The 24,364-nt window shown below is 34.6% G+C and overlaps 1 protein-coding gene across 7 annotated transcripts; it reads left to right on the plus strand.

Moving 5' to 3' along the window:
* Window positions 1-22,960, plus strand: GUF1 (GTP binding elongation factor GUF1). Of its 7 annotated transcripts, none has more exons than XR_014812370.1 (17): window positions 1-378; window positions 3,225-3,336; window positions 3,479-3,627; window positions 3,898-3,978; window positions 4,890-4,967; window positions 7,101-7,184; window positions 10,564-10,628; window positions 11,120-11,323; window positions 12,480-12,619; window positions 13,717-13,840; window positions 14,193-14,325; window positions 15,083-15,234; window positions 16,445-16,578; window positions 19,430-19,531; window positions 20,408-20,527; window positions 21,852-21,888; window positions 22,703-22,960. XR_014812370.1 is itself a non-coding variant. In XM_013978641.3 (17 exons), exons 1-17 carry the CDS (start codon window positions 214-216, stop codon window positions 22,667-22,669), a joined length of 1,899 nt encoding a protein of 632 aa, XP_013834095.1. In that variant the 5' UTR covers window positions 1-213; the 3' UTR covers window positions 22,670-22,960. The 7 variants fall into 7 exon arrangements, 4 of the variants coding, with proteins under 4 accessions (XP_013834095.1, XP_003128999.1, XP_084828065.1 ...); XR_014812369.1 differs by having other exon boundaries at window positions 15,083-15,226; window positions 16,445-18,188; window positions 18,488-19,531; XR_014812368.1 differs by having other exon boundaries at window positions 15,083-15,226; window positions 19,624-20,527.
* The last annotated feature ends 1,404 nt before the right edge of the window (window positions 22,961-24,364 follow it).

The following is a 24,364-nucleotide window of genomic DNA, read 5'->3' on the forward strand; positions in this document are numbered from 1 at the left end:
GAGGTCGTCGACGAGCGGCGCTGCGTCTCCAGTATCCCTGTCGGGGCTGCTAGTTGTGCGGCGCTGCCCAGCTATCGTTTTCTTCTCAGCTTCTAAAAGCCCGATTGAATCTTGTCCGTTTGCCGGGAGCCGGACGGATTTGGAGGAAACTGAGCCGCGGGTGATGGCGCTGTCCCCTCTCGGGACCCTCTCGTGACGTCTCCGCGCGGGGCGATGTGGGCTCGTGCAGGGCCGGGCTGGTGGCCCGGACGGACGCTAGCGGCGTGGGCCAGCCGGTCGGCGGGTCTTGGGCCGCCCGGGGCTCTCCCCGCGTCTGCCCTGGGCCCTGCCGCCGAGCCCAGGGCTCCGGACAGGCCCTTCAGCTCTGCGGACCGCCAGGTGACCCCCCCTGAGTTTCTCCTTGGCCAGGTTTTAAAACTTGGGAAGGTGCTCCTGTTGTATTTGGGAATGTGGACGCAGGTTGCGCTTCTGTAGAGGAGGCAGTGCTGGGACGGGCTCCTCTGGGGTTCCTGAGTCTTCCACTGCTCACCAGTGTGACCTTGGGCAGGTGGCGGCCTCACTTTCCTACTTTGTAATATCAGAACTGTTTGTGTGATGCTTTGGGCTAAATATGTATTTAAGTTTAAAAACTTTTTTTTTTTTTTTTTTTGCTTCTTAGGGCCGCACTCCCAGGGAGTATGGAGGTTCCTAGGCTAGGGGTCAAATCAGAGCTGTAGCGTCTGGCTCACACCACAGCCACAGCAACGTAGGACCCGAGCAATGTCTGCGACCTACACCACAGCTCACAGCAAAGCAGGATCCTTAATGCACTGAGCAAGGCCAGGGATTGAACCCGCAACCTCATGGTTCCTAGTCGTATTCATTTCCACCACCACAAAGGGGAACTCCTGTTTGTTTATTTGTTAAATGAGGTGCCAGTGGAGGTCCCATTGTGGCTCAGTGAAACCAACCTGATTAGTATCCATGAGGATGCATGTTCCATCCCTGGCCCTGCTAAGAATCAGGCTTTGCTGTGGCTGTGGTGTAGGCCGGAGCCTGGACATTTCCATATGCCTCTGGTGTGGCCCTCCAAAAAAAAAAAAAAAAAAATGCTAATAAAACCTCCAATGGCTATGCATGACTTAAGGAGTAGAATTTTTAGGAGTTGCACTGTGGCAAAACAGGATTGGAGGTGTTTGTAGCGCTGGGGTATAGGTTCAATTCCCATCAGGGCATGTCGATTTAAGGATCTGGCACCAACTGAAGGTGAGATATGATCCCTGGCCAGGGGACTCCATGTGCCTCAAAGTGGCCAATAAAGGGGGGAAAAAAGAACTTTTAGTCCAGTATCAAGGATATAATAAGTGCTGAGTATGCCTTAGCTTCTGTTTTTCATTATTTCATTTTACCTCAAAGCAGACTTGTTCATGTCTGAGTATTCTTGCGGTTGAGGAAGGTAGGCGTTCAGCGATTCTAAAACCTGTACTATTGGAGTTCCCTGCGGCTCAGCAGATTAAGGATCTGGCCTTGTCACTGCTGTGGCGTGGGTTGGGTCCCTGGCCCCAGAACTTCCACAAGCTCACCAGTAGAGTCCAAAAAATAAATAAGTAAATTTTTTAAAAAACTGTACTATTTGATAACTATGAAGAGATAATTTAGGCAGTAAAGTGAAGCAGTTAAATGCAGGTTATGAGTAGCTAGGGAAAAAAAAGATTATATATAATTAATCAGTTTATTTATTTATTTTTTTTAGGGCTGCAGTTCTGGCATATGGAAATTCCCAGGCTAGGGCTCGAATCAGGGCCACAGCTGCCTGCCTGCGCCACAGCCACAGCCACACCAGATCCAAGCCTCATGTGGGACCTACACCACAGCTCACGGCAACACCAGATCCTTGACCCACTGAGCTAGGCCAGGGATCAAACCCACATCCTCATGGATACTAGTCAGATTCGTTTCCACTGCACTACAATGGGAACTCCCAGTTTTATCCTTTTTAAAAATGCCTGTGGAATGTAAAATGGATCTATATTGTAATTCCAAGTTCTTAAAAATGGTGCAGTACTGTATGTCTTTTGAATTGAATGGTTGAGGGAAGACCCACCAATAAAACAAATCAGGTTTAGTTTTTTGCAGAATTTTTTTCAGATGTAGCTGCAACCTTATTGTCTGCCTTGTATTGGAGCACTTATAAAGAAAGAAGGAAAGGTTGGCTCATGAGAATTGTGTATTGTAATTTCACTTTTTTTTTGTTGATTATGAGATAAATTTGGAAACAGTGGAATGTTTTTAGTACAAAAAACTTACGTATTTTACTTAGACACTGATTTTTAACAATTTGTAGTCTCAATAAAACAGTAAAAAATATGTGTGCAACTAAAAATTCCGAGTTAACATTTTTAAATATTTTAAAAATTTAAGTGATAAATAAGAACTTTTTTTTTTTTTTCTGATGTGATCATTGTTTTTTCTCTCCCTAGATAAGTTGTCAAGGAACAAAATTGAATCTAAATTAAACCTTTGAAGGTTTTATTAGGAGCACAGTTTTTTGTTTTTTGTTTTTTTGGGGGGTTTTTTTGGTCTTTTTGCAATCTCTTAGGCCTCACCTGTGGCATATGGAGGTTCCCAGGCTACGAATTGTAGCCGCCAGTCTACACCACAGCCACAGCAACGCAGGGGTCCCAGCCTCCTCTGCAACCTACACCACAACGCCGGATCCCTAACCCACTGAGCAAGGCCAGGGATGGAACCCGCAACCTCATGGTTCATTAACCACTGAGCCATGACGGGAACTCCTAGGAGCACAGATTTTTAAGTTGACCTGACTCTAGTCATTAAATGTGTGATGGGAACAAAGATTTTTTTTTTTTCTCCCAGCTTTTCTGTAGCTTTTTTGTTTCAAGAGGTTTTGTTAGACGAGGTGCTCTAAAACTGTTCAGAGTTCTAGGTATCTTGAATTCTCCATTCAGTTCCTTATTGGCCCTCAAAGTTGTGGAACTATTATAATGGACTTTTATTTAGCCCTCTGGTCATCTCTGACAGTGGAAACTGATGTATTTGATGGGTCCTCTTGTAATTCATTGCTTGCAATATGAGTTTGGCCGTACATCTCTTTATTGTCAGGAACATAAGCAATATGAATGAAATCGTTCAAAGACCAAAAGAATATTCTTTGATTTTGTATACTTGTTTCATATTGTGCACAGTTTATACTTAAAAATGTGCTATTTCTCTCCCTTTTCTAGGAAAAAATTGATATGTCTAGATTCCCTGTTGAAAACACTAGAAATTTCAGTATCATTGCACATGTGGATCATGGCAAAAGTACTTTAGCTGACAGGTTCCTGGAACTAACAGGTATTTTCATTTTGTGTTACATAATTATGGTGAATAACTGATAATTGCTTTTACCATGCTTTTAAAGTTTTGGTTTTAATTTTATGTGCAGTATTGTCTCTTTAAAAGCTCATAGAAATATTAATAAATGTTTCTATTATAGGGGCAATTGATAAAACAAAAAATAATAAACAAGTTCTTGATAAATTGCAAGTGGAACGAGAAAGAGGAATCACTGTTAAAGCACAGACAGCATCTCTCTTCTATAATTGTGAAGGAAAGCAATACCTTTTAAATCTCATCGATACACCGGTAAATTGATTATCAGTTTTTGTTAAAGTCAGCATTGTATTAATAGTACAAACAAATCCTTTGTTCAGTTTTTGAACTGAACACTAAACATCTTACTTTGCTTTTTTGTTTTCTCAGTGTTCCAATGTTAGTGTAAATTGTTTCACAAGCATAAGCCAAAATATTTACTAACTTTTTTATGAAGTGGAATAAATAGATTTGCCATAATGTCCCTCCCTAAGAAACATTTAAACTCTAACATTTAGAGGTATTAATATTTTTTTTTCTCAGGGCCATGTTGATTTTAGTTATGAAGTATCCAGGTCACTCTCTGCTTGCCAGGGTGTTTTACTTGTGGTTGATGCAAATGAGGTAGGTGCTTTTAATTTTATTTGATGCGGCATGCTATTTGGTTGTTGCAAGCTTTTCCTTAAAATGTATTTTGGAAATAGAATTTTTGTGTTTGAAGAAAAGATTTATTTTATTACTTAGCCAAAATTATGTGTTTTGGTCCTGTTAATTTGAAGTTTTATTACACTAAAGTGGTCTGTGAAATTGATCCTATTCATCCTTTAAAAAATTTAAGCTGATCAGAGGAATTGTTCAAGAGATTTTTGAAATATGTCATATTACATATACATCCTATCAAAAAAACTCAATTTTAAGCAGTTCTTAATCTGAGGTTTCGATTTCTAGCAAAACTTGAAAATAAATTTTTATTTTTGAGGTTATTTTGGATGTTTTTAAGTAATAAATAGAAAATGTTAGGTTTAAAGAAACATGTCAATAACATTACCAAGTTCTTTGATATGAGTATAGCCATAAAAACATATTGAGGTGAGACTATAAGAGCTGAATCTACTATTTAAAGTAAGCTTTTGATATATTTCAGTTTCTCACAAGTTCTTCATTGAAAACCCGAAGTTTTTTTGTTGTTGCGTTAAACCTTCCATAATCCTGTCTGGGAAAGTTAGTCTCTACATATTTAGTATGGGCTTTTTAAAGTGCCTCTCATGACTTTGCCCTTTGGTAGACTAAGGTGTCCTGGAGGATCCTTGTTTTAATACTTTGCCTCCAGAGCCTAACACAGTGCCCACTGAAAAACGTTTCCTGAACTGAAATGAATTTTCACAAGGAATGATCCAGATGCTTGGAAGTATAGATACCATAGTTTGCCTTATACATTTGTTTTTGATGAAGATGTGTGGGATGATCTTGAATTACAACTTTCGTGATAGACTGTAGAATGATCATCTTAGTATCTTGTTTCTTGGTATTTCCAGGGTATCCAAGCCCAAACGGTAGCAAACTTCTTTCTTGCCTTTGAAGCACAGCTATCAGTAATTCCAGTTATAAACAAGGTAATTTGTTAGCACAACAGTGCTATTTATTTACTTTCTAAAAGTCTTCTATTTGGATATTACTTGTACTATTTTTTATATGAGGAATCTTTAGCTATTTATTAAATGGAGTTGACGCTTAAACATCATGGAGGTTAAGGGTGCCAACTCCCTGTACAGTCAAAGTCTTAATGTAACTTTTGACTCACCACAAACTTAACTACTAATAGCCTATTCTTGACTGACGCCTTACCAATAATTTAAAGTCTGTTAACGCATAGGTTTTATGTTATATGTATTGTACACTTTATTCTTACAATACAGTAAGCTAGAGAAAATGCTAAGAAAATCATAAGGAGGAAAAAAAATATTTACAATTCTCTATCAATATCCTAAGTTTACATCCTTTGTTTATAAGGTGAATTGTCTCTTAATACCTCAGTATTATCTTTTGTGATATAAAACACTTTAGATGTTATATGTATTACTGACACCAGACATCAAAAATAAAAAGATAATGTGAAAAAGAATTTCACATTTATTTGCAGGTGTAACAATTTGTGTATTGATAACAATAAAGCAAAAAGATGATTGCTGGGGAGTTCCCATTGTGGCACAGAGGAAGCACATCTGATTAAATCCATGAGGATGAGGGTTCAGTCCCTGGCCTCACTCAGTGTGTTGGGATCAGGCGTTGCTGTGGCTGTGCTGTAGGCTGACAGCTGTAGCTCAGCCCCTAGCCTGGAGACTACCATATGCCACAGGTGTGGCCCAAAAACACAAACAAACAAATTATATTTTATATATATATATGTAATTTTTTTTAATTGAGAGTTTCAACGTTTATTTCAGGTTCTGTTTTGTTTTGTTTTTTTGTATTTTTTTTCTTTTCATTTTTGCCACACCTGGAGTATGTGGGAATTCCTGGACCAGGGATTGAATCTATGCTGCACAGCAGCAACCAGAGCCACAACAGTGAGAACACAGGAGCCTCAACCGGCTAGGCCATTAGAGAACTCCCTATATATGTAATTGTTTTATAGCATACTGTAAGCTCTGTGATTGCTTCATGGTAACCTAGCATATACACTAATGCAGGGTTATAAATGTTTTATGGCATACAGTATTATGGTCATATTCATAGTAGTATTGGAAACATTGTTACATTAAAAAGAATGCTTATCTGTGATGATAAGCTGATGTGTAGTTTCTCTAAATATGAGAGAGAGACACACTCTATGATACTTTAATTCTTTGAAAGCTGTAAAACAGTAAGGAAACTGACATTACTAATTTTATGTTAAATATCCCTCATTATTCCTGTGTAGGGATAGGCTTATCCACCTAAATACAGGTCTTGCACGTGGTGTTCTACAAGTGTATTTTTATATATTTGTTGCAAAAAATCTGCAGATAAGAGGACCTGTGCAATTGAAATTCTATATTCAATTCTATATGGGTGGGATTTACTTCTTTGAATTTCACATGATAAAATTGTAACTCAAACTCCTATTCCCTGGCATGTAGTTGAGAAGAGAGTCTCCCTGAATTACATGGAGTGGTTGAGAGCTATTTCTGTAGGAAAGGGACGTTCAGAGCAGTCAGAATGTCTGTTAGACTAAACTATGCGAAGGAAAGGAAAAAGAGCTTATAAACTAGGAGGAAACATTGTAACATACGACACCTAACAGTTAAGTGCTAAACTGAGCACTGTTGAGAAACTTTAACATTTATATTTTGAAATTAATAAGAATCTTAAAAATCTGCAAAGCATTCACTTTTATTTTTTGATATTTGAATTGTTTAAAAGAAGCAAGGTTGCTCATGTGTAGGACGGTTATATCTAACATAAAATGAGTTTACATGATGTTAATTGTTTTTTAACTCTTCTGCCGTGCGTAGCTAACCATCTAAATTTCTTGCTTGCTCCTTTATATATATATATATGCCCTCTATCTTCAGTGTCCATACCTCTTAAAATTGTATTTCCTTTTTCTAGATTATTTTTGTTTTAATGCTTTTGAAAATAAGATCATAAAGTGGTCAGTTTGGTTAAAAGTAGGTATCTTTTAACTTTTCCAAATACTATTAATATGTAATACATCTTACTTTCACTATACTAAGACATAATGAATTTTTTTTTTTTTTTTTAAGATAGATCTGAAGAATGCTGATCCTGAAAGGGTTGAAAAACAAATTGAAAAGGTGTTTGATATTCCAAGTGATGAGTGTATTAAGGTAAAATACTTTTTTTGGAAGACTTGGTTATACTTTAAAAAAATCTCAGGTAATTGACCTAAGTAAAATTTCATAGTATTTGATAGCTCATCATTATTATATTTTTACAAAGTCTTTTTACTGATACTTCATTTGATCTTTGCCAAAAGTTCTTGGTTAGGCAGATAGGAATTACTCCTTTGATACAGTTGAAGGAAATAAGGTTCAAAGATTTTATCACTTTCTTAAGATTATAGATCTAGTTAGCTTATGTGCCTGGACTGAAATGTAGGCCTCCTGCAACTCTTTACAGTATTATTTCTTGTATGTCAAATACTGTTTTGCGCCTATGGAAATACTGTCTTTTAAGGGTGGGGTCAGACTAATTTCAAGGCATTTGTACGTATCATTCATAGAAATAGATTTTATTTATATCAGAGGTGATACTATTTTAAATTTGAATTTTTAAATCTACCTTTCAAATGATGGTTTGTGTTAAATAGCCATAGCCAAACTGTGCTTTGCTACATGCTTGTGTAGTATGTTAGTGCAATAATAGAATGTTTAGCTTCCACTTTCAATCTTATTTGATTTTTGAAAAAGCAAGTTTCAGCTGATGAAGTGGGTTTTTTTGTTTGGTTAGTCTTATTACATTGGATGATAATATACAACTTGGTAATAACTAGAAAAGGCATTTTTTAATATATGTACACATAGGTTTTATTATGAAGAGGACCTTGTTGTAAGGCAGTTCTGGAATTGTGATATTATGACTTATTATGTTAAAGTATAATTGACTATTCAGATTTTAATAAATCTTTGCAAAATTCTTTTATATACTTATTTGGTATGTGTCAGCTAGGGCCACAGCAATGAACAGCATAGGTAAAACCTGTCTCATTTTGTATATATTCTACTTGGGGAGGTAGTCATTAAATAAGTAAGAGAGAAGTAAGTATAGTAATTATTGAAAGAGGTAGATGTTTCCTACCAAGGAAATTCATTCAGCAGAGCGTATTGTTCCATGTGGAACTGCCATATTTAACAATGAAAAAAATCATTTTCTTAGAGAAGAGCTATGATGCAGAGTAATTTAGGGAATTCTTCTCTGATGGACTGAGACTTGAAATAAAGAGCTAGGAGAAATGCATTTCTGGAAGGAGAAAGAACAGAAAGGAGGCCAGTTAGATGAGTTGGCTTTGTAGGGATAGGCAAGAATCAAGTTATTTTGGGACTCCTGCTGTGCTAAAAAGTTTGAAAATTATTTTAAGATAATGAAAATTTTAAAGCAAGAGAGAAAAATAAATTAATCATTCAGGTTGCCTTATAGAGAATGGATTAGAAAAGAGTAAGAAGAGATATGGTGAAACCAGCTTGCGGTAGTAGCTCAGGTGCAAAATGATGGCTAAGTATATGGTGGTGCTGATGTTGAAGAAATAGGCAAATTTGATGTGTACTTTGGATACAATAGATTTTGCTGGTGTGCTGTGTGTAAGTAGTGAAATAACGACTCAAGGAGGCTTTGGGTTTGAGCAGCTGGTTGAGTACTGACATTTATTAATATGGAGAGGACTCGGGGAGGAACAGATACTGTGGGAAAATAAATAGCTCTGTTTTGGACACAGTGGGTTTGAAATGTCTCTTAGACATCCGGTTAGAAATAGTGCATAAATCTACAATTCTGGCATTTGTTGAGAGGCTTGGGTTGGAGATATTTAGGAGTCATTAGCACGTAGTTTTGAGGCTATGGAAATGGGTCCATTTCCTAGGGAGAAGTGTAGGTAGAGAAGCGGTTGTTGAAGTAGACAACATTATTGTCAGTTTGCATGGTGTTGTAGAAACTGAGGAGGATTAAAGAGGAGGATTCAGAAGAGAAGGGTGCAAGGGTTGCATTTTCAGAGATGGAAATACAGATTGTAACAAGGGAGAAGGCAAAGAGGTTTTGGATATAGGTGCAGATGGATTTGCATGTTTGGATAAAAGAGTTTCTGATGTTTTCTGTTTCCTTAAATGAAATAAGAGGGAAAGTTATCAATTGAAAGTGAAATGGCCAGAGGGGAAAGTATGTAGATTGAAAATGAAGGTAGTGTGAATTATCTTAATGAGTGGTAATGTGAATTTAGTAAGGGATGTGTCCTGAGGCTGTCAAAAAGTGTTAACTGCACGTTGAGGTCTGTGGTTGTGAATTCACAAAAACAAATAAGACTGTTTACTTGATTTGCTCCAGTAATGTTAAGCTGCTCTGATTATAAACATAGAAAAGGCAAAGAGTTGGATGCAGTCACAGTTGCGGTTTTACCAACTGCTTATGGTATCTATATATATATATGGTATGATATATATAATGCCCATGATATATGTATACACACACACATATTTGTAATGCTTGTGAAGATAAGAAGTAGTTGAACAAAATGATTTTAAATAGTGGAACCTTGGAGTCTCTGCTGGGAAAAGAGCTAGGGAGCTAATGGATAACGAAAAAAAAAAAAAAAAAGTACTCCTTGATTTAATGGATTGGAGTTTGTGATCTTAAGAGATTGTTGCAAAGAATGTACTAGAGTCTGAAGCAGTGATTTCTCATTAGGGGGTAGTTTTGCCCCTCCAGGGAACATTTGGCAGTGTCTGAGGATCTTTTTTGTTGTCACACTGGGTAATGGGTACTACTGGCATCCTATGGGTTGATGAGACTCCATGGATGCTGTTAAGCATCTTAACGTACACAAAGCAGCTTTCAAAACAAAAAATTGTCCAGCCCCAAATGTCCTTAGTGCCTAGTTGAAAAACTGATCTAGAGGGATTTTGAAAGGTAAGAGAAAATATTCAGGGAATTAGATTTGAAGTCAAGATTGCAGAGGTGGTCCAATTATTGGTAATGACAAAAGTCAGATGCACCTGTGTTTTGAGTCTTTTGGCCTGCTTTTTCAGTAGGAGAACAATAGCAATAATATGCCCTAGAGTTACCTGTATGCCATCCATATATATTGTTTATTCACACAGTAACCTTGAGGTTTAGTAAAATATGAATACTTCGTTTATCAGATGAAATTAGAAGTTTAAAGAAATACATCTTGGTGGAAGTTACAGTACATGTAGAGTCATGATTAAAGCCCAGATTTTCTGAACTTTTAGTCCACTGTTCTTTCAGTACCATAATCAGAATCTCTTGTAATTTAATCCAAGAACCAGAGAATCACCTAACTGTATTAGAAGGGCATAATATGTGGATATATTATATGTTTTATGACTTCTTTTATAAGTTCTTCTTTATGACTTCTTTTACAAGTTCTTCAAGCAAATTGAGAACTTTTAGAATTCTTTTTTCTAATCGTAAAGTTAAGTCACAAGGTTAGAAAAATAAAGTCTTAACTGTTTATTTGTTTTACATACATATTTTTAGATTTCTGCTAAACTTGGAACGAATGTTGAAAGTGTTCTTCAGGCAGTCATCAAAAGAATACCTCCGTATGTATTTTGCTCTTTTTATAATAAACTATTCATTTATCTCTAATAGTACAAAGCCTGTCAGTTTGATCTGTTTTTTTAGCGTAGTAACTATGGTAGATGCACTCTGTGTGGTCAGTGAGAGTAAATTTTTAATTTATTTTTAGTAATATATAGAAGGTGAAAACAGTACAGAAAAATTTTTTAAAAAGCAAGGATAATATGGGTCTCATCAGTTATTGTAATAGACTTGAATACATTGGTAATTATTGTTTTCTGTTTTAATCCGGAACAAATGTATTCCATCAATTTCATAAGTAATTTAAAAATGGTCACTTAAAATGTATTTAAAACTTGAGGTTGAATTAAAACTAATATAAATATAGGCATTATACTTTACAGAAAGGTCCTTTGGCTGTCAGTTACCAATTAAGCATAATATTTGAGTTAAAAATAAGCATTTTATTAAGATTTCAATTTATTAAGTGTGTATTCATTCCTATTTTTAATAGTCCTAAAGCACATCGCAAAAATTCCTTGAGAGCTTTGGTATTTGACTCCACCTACGACCAGTACAGGGGTGTGATAGCCAATGTAGCATTATTTGATGGAGTGGTTTCCAAAGGAGATAAAATTGTATCTGCACATACTCAAAAGACATACGAAGTTAATGAAGTAGGAGTTCTGAATCCTAATGAGCAGCCAGCTTATAAACTGTAAGTAATCTGCATTAGTAACTGAAAAACACTTGTATGTGTTTCTGTCCCTGCCTTTCTTAACTTAGTATGCTTCGAATGATCTCAATATGCTAACCTAGGGGAAAAAAAAAAGCCTGATTAGGAAATGCAGCTACATGGTGAATGCTCTTTTCAAAAGGAACGTCTTGGGAGGGACAGTAGGAATTCTTTGTATTTTTTTGTTTTTATTCCTTTTGACCAGCTGTAACTAGTTTTATGTTCTGGTGCAGACTGGGTCCAACACTGATGTATTGATGAGGTAGTGGAAGAGATCCCTTATCCATATCCATACTGGGTCACACTTAATATTTGAATGTTGTGTGTCTCAAACTAGCATTATTTTATCTTTTTTTTTGTTTAAAAGTCATAAAGACTTTTAATTTTTACTCAAATATTTCTAAAGTTTGTATTCTTATGTATAGTTGATTTATATGAATACATTAGTTTCAAGTGTACAGCATTGCAATTCATTTTTTTTTATAGATTATGCTCTCTTAAAAGTTATTACTAGATAATGGCTATAATTCCTAGTGATGGTCTATGTCGCATGTGTATTGAGGATTACTGAATCTTCAGTAAAGATTTTTGTACCTCATCCTAAATGGAAATTAGTTTCTCTTGTAGGAAATTTCCTTTTAAAAAAAAAAAAAAAAAACTAAGATGAAATCTGAAATCTTGAAATTTGCCCTTTTCCTGCAAGAAGCACATCAAATAGATAATCAGATTTGTTGACATTTATATTTTTTTGTTTGGTTAAAAATACTGGGTTTTTTTTGGTCTTTTTTTAAAGGACATTTCTAACACTAAGAAATATTGCAAGAAGTGTTTATGTTTCTGCACTTTCCAGTGTCACCATGTTTACATAATATTTTAGAAGCTAGTGTTTAATATGTAGAAGTGGGCAGGGTCATGAGGAAGGGCCTAAAACTTGTGGATTGCAGAGTCTTGGATTGTAAGGCATGGGATGTTCTTTTGCTGACAGTCTTTAGGGTTGAGAATTGATATGTAGCACTTGGTTTCGGCTTGATGAGGTTTTGTTTGGAAAGTGATCATTTCCTGGAAAAGTAGAGCTAATTATGCATATGCACTTGAAACATTAAAACAGTAAATATTTCCATATAATAATTTTATTTAGATATGCAGGACAGGTGGGCTATCTGATTGCTGGGATGAAAGATGTCACTGAAGCACAAATAGGAGATACATTATATTTACATAAACAACCAGTGGAACCCTTGCCTGGGTTTAAATCAGCGAAGCCAATGGTATTTGCAGGTGAGGAGCTCACATATTCAAAGGATAAAGGCCAATTTATTCTATAAATTGAAATAAAAATTAGTAGAAATACTCACTTTAAATAACAGCTAATTCCTGTTTAATAGCTTCTCTGTTTTTACTTGTGTGTGTGTGCTGTTTACGTATTGGTTAATTGCATATATATGGTGAAACTTTATGTGGGAGATCATGTCCCAAATTTGTTAGGACTTCTTAAGAAATAACCTCTTGAGAAACAAGTTCTCTGATATTTGAAAGTGCACAGTAATATTTTCTTCTTGTTTCATTAGAGAGTAGGTCATTATATTTGAAATACTTTTAATTAGGATAATTTTATTACTTATTATCACTGGCATTTACTGAATGCCTTCCCCTTAGTTGGCCTGTCTTTAATACTGTATTATACTAGTGTAGACATGGCAGAGGATAATGTCACCTCACAGGTGCATAACTTCAGAACCTTTTACTTCTGTGTAGTATCACAGACATTTGAAAAAGGAAGACTTGATTGAAGGTCATCAGGTTACACTGTGCTGGGTATCCTTCCTTGTTTTCTCAAACAAAATTATGAGTTTTGTTTAACTCTCCCTGCCCCTATTAAGACAAAGTTAGTCATTTGGATTTTAAAGGATTTAAGAGGTGAGGACTTGGGGTTGAGATGAAAGAGAATCTGATGAATCAGTAGTTTTTGGTTTATTTTTACTCCTGTTTTTTAATCTGCTAATGGAGTTTCATTTGTGGTTGTGGGATGGCTTGCACTTCTGTTTCCTAAAATAAGCACAGGGTATTTTCCTGTTAGGCCTAATTCCCATGGTGGTTTTTCTTTTTTTCTTTTTTTTCTCTCGTATATTCTTTGCAAAAATAAAATCATCACTTTGAGTATGAATCCAATGGTAATTTCAAAAGTCTTTGAAACTTGCAAAATATTTCAGAGCTAATTTAACTTAATATTCATAGTTTTCTTGGCAAACCAATATTTTAATTAGTGAAAAACAGAAAATAAAAACAAGTGATTAATTTTGTACTTGGCAGCAGTGTATATTAGGTTTTCTAGGCAGCATTTCACATGTGATAATTAGAAACCATTGTGCCCCCAGGTGTGTACCCTATAGACCAATCTGAATATAATAATCTGAAGAATGCTATAGAAAAACTGACTCTGAATGATTCCAGTGTGACAGTTCATCGAGATAGTAGCCTTGCCCTAGGCGCTGGCTGGAGGTAAGATTCATTTATGTTGTAGGGTTCCATTTTTATTGAAAAGTAAAGTTTAAATGGTTTATTGCTCTTAAACATTTCTGAAGATAAGTTCATAGTAGTGTAAAGTGAACTGAAACAGTGTCTGCCTATTTCTCACTGTGGATTCATATTCTTCGGGTGAGTTTTATAGCTATTTTAATTAATCCCAATGGAAAATTTAATCTTATTTAATAAAATTATGCTAGCTTAATTGATGTGAATTGATTTGCTCTCTTGATTTCTACCCCTCCCCCCAAAATTAACAATATATTTGTCAAAGAAAATAGAGCCCATGGAACATAAACATTTTGGAGTTTGGCTTTTTCTCCCCCAGGTTAGGATTTCTTGGACTGTTGCATATGGAGGTTTTCAACCAGCGACTGGAGCAAGAATATAATGCTTCTGTTATTTTGACAACCCCTACTGTTCCATATAAAGCAGTTCTTTCATCAGCAAAATTGATAAAGGTAACTGTTGTGAGCCAGCATACAAGGGAAAACTAAATAAATGTGTGTGTACGTGTGCATGCAGAATACAAGAGAAACATTTTAGTACACCAGTAGCTAACTAGTTATCAAAACTAAGTATTTCTGGATTAGTAGTAATAAAAGTTGAATTACCTTATGATGGAGAAGTTGAGAATAATTCATGCAGTATTTTTCTTAACCTGATAAAATTGCCACATTATTGCTAGTCTTTGACTGAGGGTAAAAAGTAGAATTAATACTGAAAATACTGTTCTAAATTCAGCACAAAGAGTAAGAATATAACTTTGGTCATTATGAAAATTGAAGTATTCTACATGGTTGTTAACAGTAGCTTGTATTCCATCTCAGTGGCAATCTGATCATTTTAAACATATTTACTGTGGCATCTGTAAATATTTCCTGACAAAATTAACTTAGGAAACTATTTACAGTGCATTATAAGGGGTAGATTAAAATGTATTCTTATATGAAATGTGTTTAGTAAATGCCAATAACCAGAATATATTAATAATTGTTATTAATATTAAATTATTACAATTGGAGAGGGGTTTTTTTGTTTTTTTTTTTTTAATCTAAAGTATGTTAGGATAATATTCTCACCTTTAGGAATTCTTCTGTTTTCATTAATTCCAACACATTCAGTAACAAAATTCTAACATACAATATAATTAACAGTAAATCTTAAAGCATGGTAATTGTTAAGATATCTTTAGTAATTGGTGATTTTTATTTTTAGGAATACAGAGAAAAGGAAATTACAATCATCAACCCTGCACAATTTCCTGATAAGTCAAAAGTAACAGAATATTTGGAGCCAATTGTTTTGGGCACCATTATCACGCCAGATGAATATACTGGAAAAATAATAATGCTTTGCCAGGTATAAATGTAAGAGAGGTTAATGCAAAAGTAAATTTTAGCCTTCTCAAACAGTGGTACCCAGCTTGGGTTTTGAACAGTTTCTCTCTATAGAGCACATTGAATTTAAAGAAATTTTCATGGAGCTCTATACTTGTATATGTAGATACACATAATTAAATTATTTAGATTTTTAAGAAGGTAAAACCAAAGTTTTTGCTCATTTCTGTTTACTGAATTGATATTTTAGCCTAAAGAAAATAAATTTGATGCCTTTTTATCCTGAATATCTAAAAGTATAATTTCCCTTAGCTTTTTTGAGTATTTGAAATTGAGTATTGTTTGAAAGATACTTATAATACTTTAGAGACCTTTCATTGGAAGGTATTCCCCATTTTGCTTTGGTTTTTGCCACATTGTAATAACTGATTTAATCCATAAATTTGATATAATCATAGTCCTCAGAAAGTACATATTTGAAATATTCTGACATATTGGAAAGAACTCTCAAATGATTCAAATGATGACTAGTAGACTTGTATTTTAATTCTCTTGTCACATGAAAAATTTAACTTTGGTCACTTAATTTCTCTGGACCTAAATTTCTTTTATTTGCATAATAAGAAATTAGAACTTTGACTTTATCTGTAGCTAATTTGATTTATTGTTAAATGAAAAATTCTATAATTAAAAAAGATAAAAATGTTAAAGACCAAGGATTAAAACTTTGGTAATAAGTATATTGTAATTGAAATACAAAATGGGGAGTTCCTGTCGTGGCTCAGTGGTTAACGAATCCGACTACGAACCATGAGGTTGTGGGTTCGCTCCCTGGCCTTACTCAGTGGATTAAGGATCTGGCGTTGCCGTGAGCTGTGGGGTAGGTTACAGACGCGGCTCAGATCCCGCATTGCTGTGGCTCTGGCGTAGGCCAGTGGCTACAGTTCTGATTTGACCCCTAGCCTAGGAACCTCCATATGCCATGGAAGCAGCCCAAGAAATGACAAAGAGACAAAAAAAAAAAAAAAAAAAAAAAAGAAATACAAAATGGTTCTCCCTGTATTATAAATACTGGTCAGAAGTTTTTACTAGACTATAAAATATTCCTTCGTTCTGGCCTCTCTTTAGTAGGATTTATAAGGAAATTGTTAGGTTGAAGATTGACTTCTGTCTGTGTTCATTAAGTAAGTCATTATTTCAATAGGTTTTCGTTAAATACATTTCTTTCTTCCCTTTTCAGGCCAGAAGAGCAGTTCAGAAGAACATGATGTATATCGATCAAACTAGAGTGATGCTTAAATATCTCTTTCCTTTGAATGAAATTGTGGTAGATTTTTATGATTCTTTGAAATCCCTGTCTTCTGGATATGCCAGGTAAAAATTCAATGGGAAACTCAGATACCTGGACAATTTTTTTGAAATATTGACTAGCAAGAATACACTAATACAGCACTTCCTTATCCTCAGTGCTTCTAAAGATGGTTAAGAGTCACACTGTAAAGTTAGAAAAGCTTGGGGCAGCCTTAATAGTGTTAACAGAGTAATTTGGTTAATGAAAGAAGGAATTCCTTTGATTCATCAAACTATTAACTCCTCTCTTAATGACAAACATTTAAGTGCCCTTTTCATGGGAAGAGTTATACTCCTATGTGTTGATTAAAAATTATACATAATTTGAAAAAGTTACTGAGTGACTCTTATGACTCAGTGGCACTTTTAAAATGTATTCGTGTGTTACATAATCCTGGGAGCATCTGTGTATATTGGGAAAATAGAAGTACATATTTAGTCGGTAGAAAGTGCTGGCTATGCCCCAGTGTTTGAGAACACTTCAGTAACATGTTCTTCCTAGGAATAATTGAAAGCCATTATTTTATCCCATAGGAGTACATGGAGGAATAGTGTAAAAAAACTGAAGAGTTAATATTAAATAACAAAGAATTCCGTGTATAGCAATTTGGAATTTTTTTTTTAGGGCAAATATCTCTAGATGCCCTTAATATCCTAAAATCGTAACATTACTGGGTAGCATATATTAGAGTATGAAATATAAAACATAATGGTGGTAAGTTGAGAGACAAATGAATGTTCACATCTGTAAAACACATGCACACATGAATATGCATGCACATTTAAAATTCACATTCAGAGAAAATTCCCAGTTTTCAATGAACATGCTATCCTGACCTGGAAGTTTACTTTATGAAATGAGTTTTTCAGTGAAGAGAGTCAGCATGACTTATGATACAAAGGAATCTTTATGTTTATTTGTATTGAGAATTTATATTTTCCTGTTAGGTCACTCAGTTTTTTTTCTGTGTCTTCTTTCAGACAAGACCTCGAGCAAATAAGTAGCAATATGATTTAAAATAAAACAAATTGAGGCAGCATGTTGTTAAACAATTACTGTAATTTAAAGAATAATTACTAGTGTTATAAACACTTCTAGCAAAAGTCTGAATTCTAGTTTGCATTTGGGTACCACTTTCTGACTTAGGTGGTCTTAAAATCTTTTAACGTGGAAACTTAAATGTATTTCACATTTAGTGATAGAATGTGGTTTATTTTAAACTAAGTTAAAGTAAAATAATTCTGGGTTCCAGAATTAAGGTAATTTCATATTGTTAAGAATGCACGTGGATATTTTTTCATATTCTAAAAACCTATAAAATTTTGGCATCACAGAACATTTTAAAGCTGTAAATAAGGTGAAAGCCTAGGGACTATGTCTTTGTCTTATCTCTCTATTTTGCATAGTACTTAACATGGTACCTTTATGTAGAACATGCTTAATGATGTATTTATTTATTTTTGTCTTTTTGCCTTTTCTAGGGCTGCACCCATGGCACATGGAGGTTCCCAGGCTAGGGATCTAATTGGAGCTGGAGCCGTCGGCCTACATCAGAGCCACACAACGCTAGGTCCGAGCTGCGTCTGAAACCTACACCACAGCTCATGGCAACGCCAGATCCTTAACCCACTGAGCAAGGCCAGGGATCAAACCCGCAACCTCATGGTTCCTAGTTGGATCCGTTAACCACTGAGCCAGGATAGGAACTCCCAAAGTAATCTATATTTAGAGAGTACTAATAAATAATCTCTTTTTAGAGAGAGGTCACCTTGTGACTTTCCTGCTGAAAACCTTTAGAAGCCAAACACTTGCAACTCTAGGCACTGGTTTGTTTTAAAATTAAGGCAGTAGGGGGAGTTCCCATAGTGGCTCAGTGGTTAACAAACCCAGCTAATCCATGAGGATGTGGGTTTGATCCCTGGCCTTACTCAGTGGGTTGGGGATCCTGCATTACGGTGAGCTGTGATGTAGATTGCAGACGTGGCTCGGATCCCTAGTTGGCTGTGGCTCTGGCATAGGCCGGGAGCACAGCTCTCCGGTTCGACCCCTGGCCAGGGAATGTCCATATGCTGAGGGTGTGGCCCTAAAACGACAAAAGACAAAAAAAATAAAATTAAGGCAGTAGGAATACACACATTTTTGGCAATAATTACAAAGACATATAAGCATAATTGAAGTTTTCGTTCTCATCAGATTTCAATTTGTAAGTTAAACCTGCCTGCTTTGATTAGCATTGTAAGCTTTGACCATATTGGTAATAGGAATAGCTAACACTTACTAAATGCTCATATGTGCTAGGCTGGCTTTGTTCTTAACGCTTTTTAAGTACTAGGCAATGTTCAGGTGATTTACATGTATTAATTCATTTCGTCCTCAAAAAAGCCCTGTAAAGGTTCATACTGAAGAGCCATTCGAGAAGTCTCATTTATTAACGGCTGTTTATCACTGACATATCATTTATTTAACTAGTAATAGGAAACTAAACAGAAACCCAACTCATGAATCTGAGAAAGACTCACTAGTATATAGTCTACCAGCCAGCCAGCTGCTAGGAGGGAACATTGGGAAGATGGCATTTGCGTTCAGTGATCCATCCTCCCAGCCTTGCTTAACAGTTTTTTTTTCCTTCCTCAGTAAAGCATGTTCCCCTTTGTACCTCATTTCATATATGTAGAAAGATGAGGGAGTTTGTTCCTTACTATGGTCATTTAGATCCATTCATCTGAAATGTCTTTTGTAATATTTTGTTGGAAAATTAGATCTTTTGGGGGGAGTATGGGAGGAGGTAGAAAAAAGATATTCTGAAAAGAAAAAATATGTAATCTCTTGGAAAATAGAATGTTTATCTACCACTTGAATTTTTTTCCTTGTTAGTTTTGATTATGAAGATGCAGGCTACCAGACTGCAGAACTTGTAAAAATGGATATTCTGCTGAATGGAAATATTGTAGAAGAGCTAGTAACTGTTGTACACAAGTAAGTTGCATAGAAACTAATTACAGAATGTGAAAGTAACCACTTTTGACATATTTTTATTTAATGACTGGTTGCTTATTTTTATTTGACAGCTACATTTTGCAAACTTAAAGGTAATTAAATTTCCAGGTACTAGTTTTTCCTTCCATTCTTTTTCCTTGCTTCTCTTTCCAAATTGTTAAAAGGAGAACAGAATTACAATAAACAAAAAGAGTAGTGTCATGGAAAGAAATGTTTACCTTATTATCAGGTAAGAAAAAATAAAAATGTTTTTTAAACTTTGATAGATTTAGAATAGAGAACAAAAGGTTTTATTTTCATTAAAAATTTTATAAAAATGAAAAATGAAATCCCCTTTTCTGTAATAGATCATGTTCAAGAAATAGTGGATTGGTTAAAATAAATTGTGGAGCACCATATAATCTATCATTTTAAGCCATTACAGTTATATTGTAGAGAGGAATACTTAACGTAAAATTGTCTATTAAGTAGAAAGATAGAATATAACATAAACACTATCATCCAAACTGTAAAAACAATCAATATGTATGCAGAAAAACAACTGCAAGGATGGATTTATGTTTAACATAAATATTGTAAAATGTTTAACAGTGGTATTTTATAGGTGAGGGAAGGGCATCAAGAGTGGTTTTATTCTCTAATGTATGTTTCTGTAGATTTTTCTGTAAGAGATTATGTTATTTTTATAATCACAAGAGGTCATATATGATCCGGCAATAAAGTAGTGTTTATGATAAACAAGTTATATTTTCCTCTCCTTAATAACCTTTGCTTTGATAATGTGTATCAATCAGAAAGCTACTTTAAATATTCTTATTTAGGATTTATGAATAGTTGCATTTTTTTCCATCTCAGAGACAAAGCATACTCTGTTGGCAAAACCATATGTGAACGTCTGAAGGATTCTCTTCCAAGACAGCTGTTTGAGATAGCAATTCAAGCTGCTATTGGAAGTAAAATCATTGCAAGAGAAACGTGAGTTGAAATTCATTTTTGTTTCCTGGTTGTTGTTAGCAATGATATACCTAGAAAGTTAAAAAATATTAAAAAAAATTTAACTCTACATTGTCCCAAGATTTATTACTATTTTAGAAACATCAGTCTCTTAATTTGACTAATTTGAGTGATGACTGGTACTTTGAATTACTTAAATGACAGTTTGGGATGGTAGTTATTTATAGTTATCAGTATAATGTATATGAGTTTGAGGAATTTTATTTCTGCTTGTTTTATTGAATGACACCACTGAATTTTCTGGTTAAGGAATTTCTGTAAAGTTTCTTATAATTTGTTTTATCCCTTCAAGTAGATTATAAACTAATAGGAACAGGAATTAAAAAGGTTTCAGAGATAGGCTTCTAAAAGCCCCCCCCCCAAAAAAAAACCCTAAATTATGGTTTTTGCTTGAAGCATTTGGTATCACTTGCTCAGAGCTAGTCAGGTTCTAAATTGGAAAGTTGGGAGAGGAATGCTGATAACATGTTAGGCTTTGGGGTTGTCAATAGTCTTGGGATAAATTTAATGCCTGTATTTGCAATGAACTTCATTTTCTATACTATATTTTACTTTAGTTAGTTATTCTGTTTCATGATTACCCAGATATTAAGCAGGGTAGAGTTTATAGTCAATATCCAGAAAACTATAATTTAAAATAGTTAGTGGATAATCATTCAAACATAAGTTTGTTAAGGTAGAGAATACCTTAAAGAAAAAGAAGAGATTTATTTTCTTATGGTATACAAAAAAGTAGAGCTGTTTTCAGATTTTTGATCCTCTCAATTTCTCAGCTACAACATAGAAATGGATTTGTTTATAGCTGCTTGAATGAATATATTAAAATTATTTAGTTGCCCCTGAAATGGGTTTTATAAAATACCTGTTGTTTGTATTCCTAGTCACTCTTGACCCACATTTGATATAGTAATGAGATAACTGTTTCAGTAATTTGGGAAGTAGTAGTGACAGTAGTATTTTTAGGTTGAGCTGGAAGTGACCTTATATAATCAAGGTCATACCATGCATTAATTTGGCATCTTCAAGACTGCCCACAAGCCTTGATTTTTTTCTGTTCTTAATAAAGCCTGTATTGATATTCATATTGAATTAATTTTCTATTTTGTTAAAATACATGAAAATAAATACAAGAGCATTTGAGCTAATTATTTGCTAATGGCAATTTTATGTAAGTATGACCTGGTCTTAGTATCTTTAGTAAAGGGGAGATTATTTTTGAAAATGAGTACTTTTAAATAGTATAATTCAAAGTTACATACTTAACGCAAAATTTTCTTTTTTACAGTGTGAAAGCCTATAGGAAAAATGTTTTGGCCAAATGTGTATGTATCTACATGTGTTCTACTTTGTAATAATGTATTTATTTTATAAGCTTAAAATCAAAAAGGGTATAAATATATTGGTTTCTGTTGTTGGTTTTTATAATACCTTTTTTTTCATCTGCACATTTTCTTTTCAAATAGGGAAATTTCAGCTTGACTTTAATGATAGCAATTCATTTTGATCACATTCTTAAATATTTTCCTGTCTTATAAAAATTTCCTTATATGCAACTAAGAACATTTTTTTAACAGTTATGATCAGGATAACATTTTATTCATTTAATTTCTAAGGAGAGATTGTGAAGACAATACTGTCTTACAGTGGGAGTTGAAATTGAAATCCATCTCTCTTACATGCTTTTCCAAGTCTGCTATTTTATCTATTAAAAAAAAAAGATTCTTATTATGAGAATTAAATGATAAATTTTCTAAACCCTTAGCATAGGGACTGACACATGTAATCCTATGTGAGTTTCTGTACTAGGCTACAGCTTTACAATCCAAAATTTCAAACACTTGAGTCAGTAAGGAGATTGATAACTTTTCCTTAACATGCATATTACAGCAATTGATTTCCTTGAGGATCTTCATTTCCATCCAAAAAAAAAAAAAAAAAAAAAAAAAAAAAAAGACTCATTCTTTGAGAAGATAGTAAAATTAGGATGTGCTAGGAGGGGGATTGGAGGTAACTTTGCAGATGTCTGCTTCACAGATAATAATTGTAAAGTTGTTGTAATTGTATTAATGTTCCTAGGTAATTGTAAGATTTTCTGTGGAGTGATTTGGACTTCCAATTCTTAAAAATATTTTTCAGTACGGTGGTGATATTACCCGAAAAATGAAACTTTTGAAGAGACAAGCAGAAGGAAAGAAAAAACTGAGGAAAATTGGCAACATTGAAGTTCCAAAAGATGCTTTTATAAAAGTTCTAAAAACACAATCTGATAAATAATTGGTGGGGATATATACATTTCATACATTAAAAATTGTGTATCTTTTAATTTTTCTTAGTAATTTATAATATGTTGAAAACAACAGAATGAAAATTAAAAATTTTTTTTGTTACTTTCAAGGTTTTCAGTCTTGGGTTTTTTTTTTTTTTTTTTTTTTGGCTGCTCCTGCAACATACACAAGTTTCTGAACCAGGGATTGAATCTGAGCCACAGCTGAGGCAGGGTGGGATCCTTAAGCCACCACACTACAGTGGGAACTACAGGTTTTCAGTTTTAAATAACTTCTTGGCTTTTCTCTGAGAATAGTGGGTAGTTAAGAGTTTAGATTCTGTAGCCGTATTGCCTAGTTTCAGATTTTTGTCCCACCACTCACTAAGCAGTGTGACCTTGGCCAAGTTATATATTACCCTATGTACACTGTAGTAATATCAGGATTATACTGTTACTTCCATGGGCTCTGAAGATTAAAAGAAATATGTTTCAAATATTTAGAAGACTACATGATACATAGTAAGTGTTCAATCTTAATTTGTTTTCAAGCATATTCCTTCCTCAGGCTAAAAGGCCCCATACTTAAGATTCTATCTAGTTTCAAGGTAAAATATTTAAAAAGTCACATTAAGTATCAGCTTGTTAGCTGGATATATTTAGATGATACATATGAATATATTATTAAAGTCAAATAACATGGTATCTAGACATGCTCTAGTTTTTCCTGTAGAACGTTTATAAACGTTTCTTTGAAACTAGACAGTTTACATAATAGTTAAAATAAGCGTAGAACAAAATAGTCTAGAAATACCCACAAAATAACTTGTGTTTTTTTTTTCTATAACATGCAGTTTAAAATAAGACTTAATCTCTACTTGGTGAGAATATTCCGTGTCATTGGTTACCTCCGTTCTTGTGTTTAAAATGGGTTAAAATCTTTTTATGCAAAAAAGAGAGGGGCAGAGTGCTCTCTTATTTCTGAAGATTAAAATGAACTTTTGCGGGAGTTCCCGTCGTGGCGCAGTGGTTAACGAATCCGACTAGGAACCATGAGGTTGCGGGTTCGATCCCTGCCCTCGCTCAGTGGGTTAACGATCCGGCGTTGCCGTGAGCTGTGGTGTAGGTTGCAGACGCGGCTCGGATCCCGCGTTGCTGTGGCTCTGGCGTAGGCCGGTGGCTACAGCTCCGATTCAACCCCTAGCCTGGGAACCTCCATATGCCGCTGGATCGGCCCAAGAAATAGCAACAACAACAACAACAACAACAACAAAAAAAAAATAAAATAAAATAAAATGAACTTTTGTAAAGTAATGTTTCTTATATGAGCAGCTGTTATTAATGATGGTTTAATAATTACTAATGACAGTATTTGATAATCCAGGTTTCATAATTGAGGAGACTGAGCTTTAGAGTAGATAAGTAACTTACTTAAGGTCACATAGCCAGAAAATGGCTGTCTTACTTCAAACTATGTGCTTTGTTTACTCAGTCAGTAAACACACCAGAGGGCAGACTGTGTTATATAGTAAGAT

This window comes from Sus scrofa, chromosome 8 (genome assembly GCF_054392235.1).
Source record: "Sus scrofa isolate SSC_HxYL_T2T_F1_AM1 chromosome 8, Sscrofa_HxYL_maternal_Yorkshire_Landrace_v2.0, whole genome shotgun sequence".
NCBI lineage: Eukaryota > Metazoa > Chordata > Mammalia > Artiodactyla > Suidae > Sus > Sus scrofa.

Coding starts and splice junctions, on each gene's coding strand:
- GUF1 (XM_003128951.6), top strand. CDS start 214: ATGTGGGCTCGTGCAGGGCCGGGCTGGTGGCCCGGACGGACGCTAGCG. Junction 3,337..3,478: donor CAGGTTCCTGGAACTAACAG/GTATTTTCATTT, acceptor TTTCTATTATAG/GGGCAATTGATAAAACAAAA. Junction 16,579..19,429: donor CTGTCTTCTGGATATGCCAG/GTAAAAATTCAA, acceptor TTTCCTTGTTAG/TTTTGATTATGAAGATGCAG.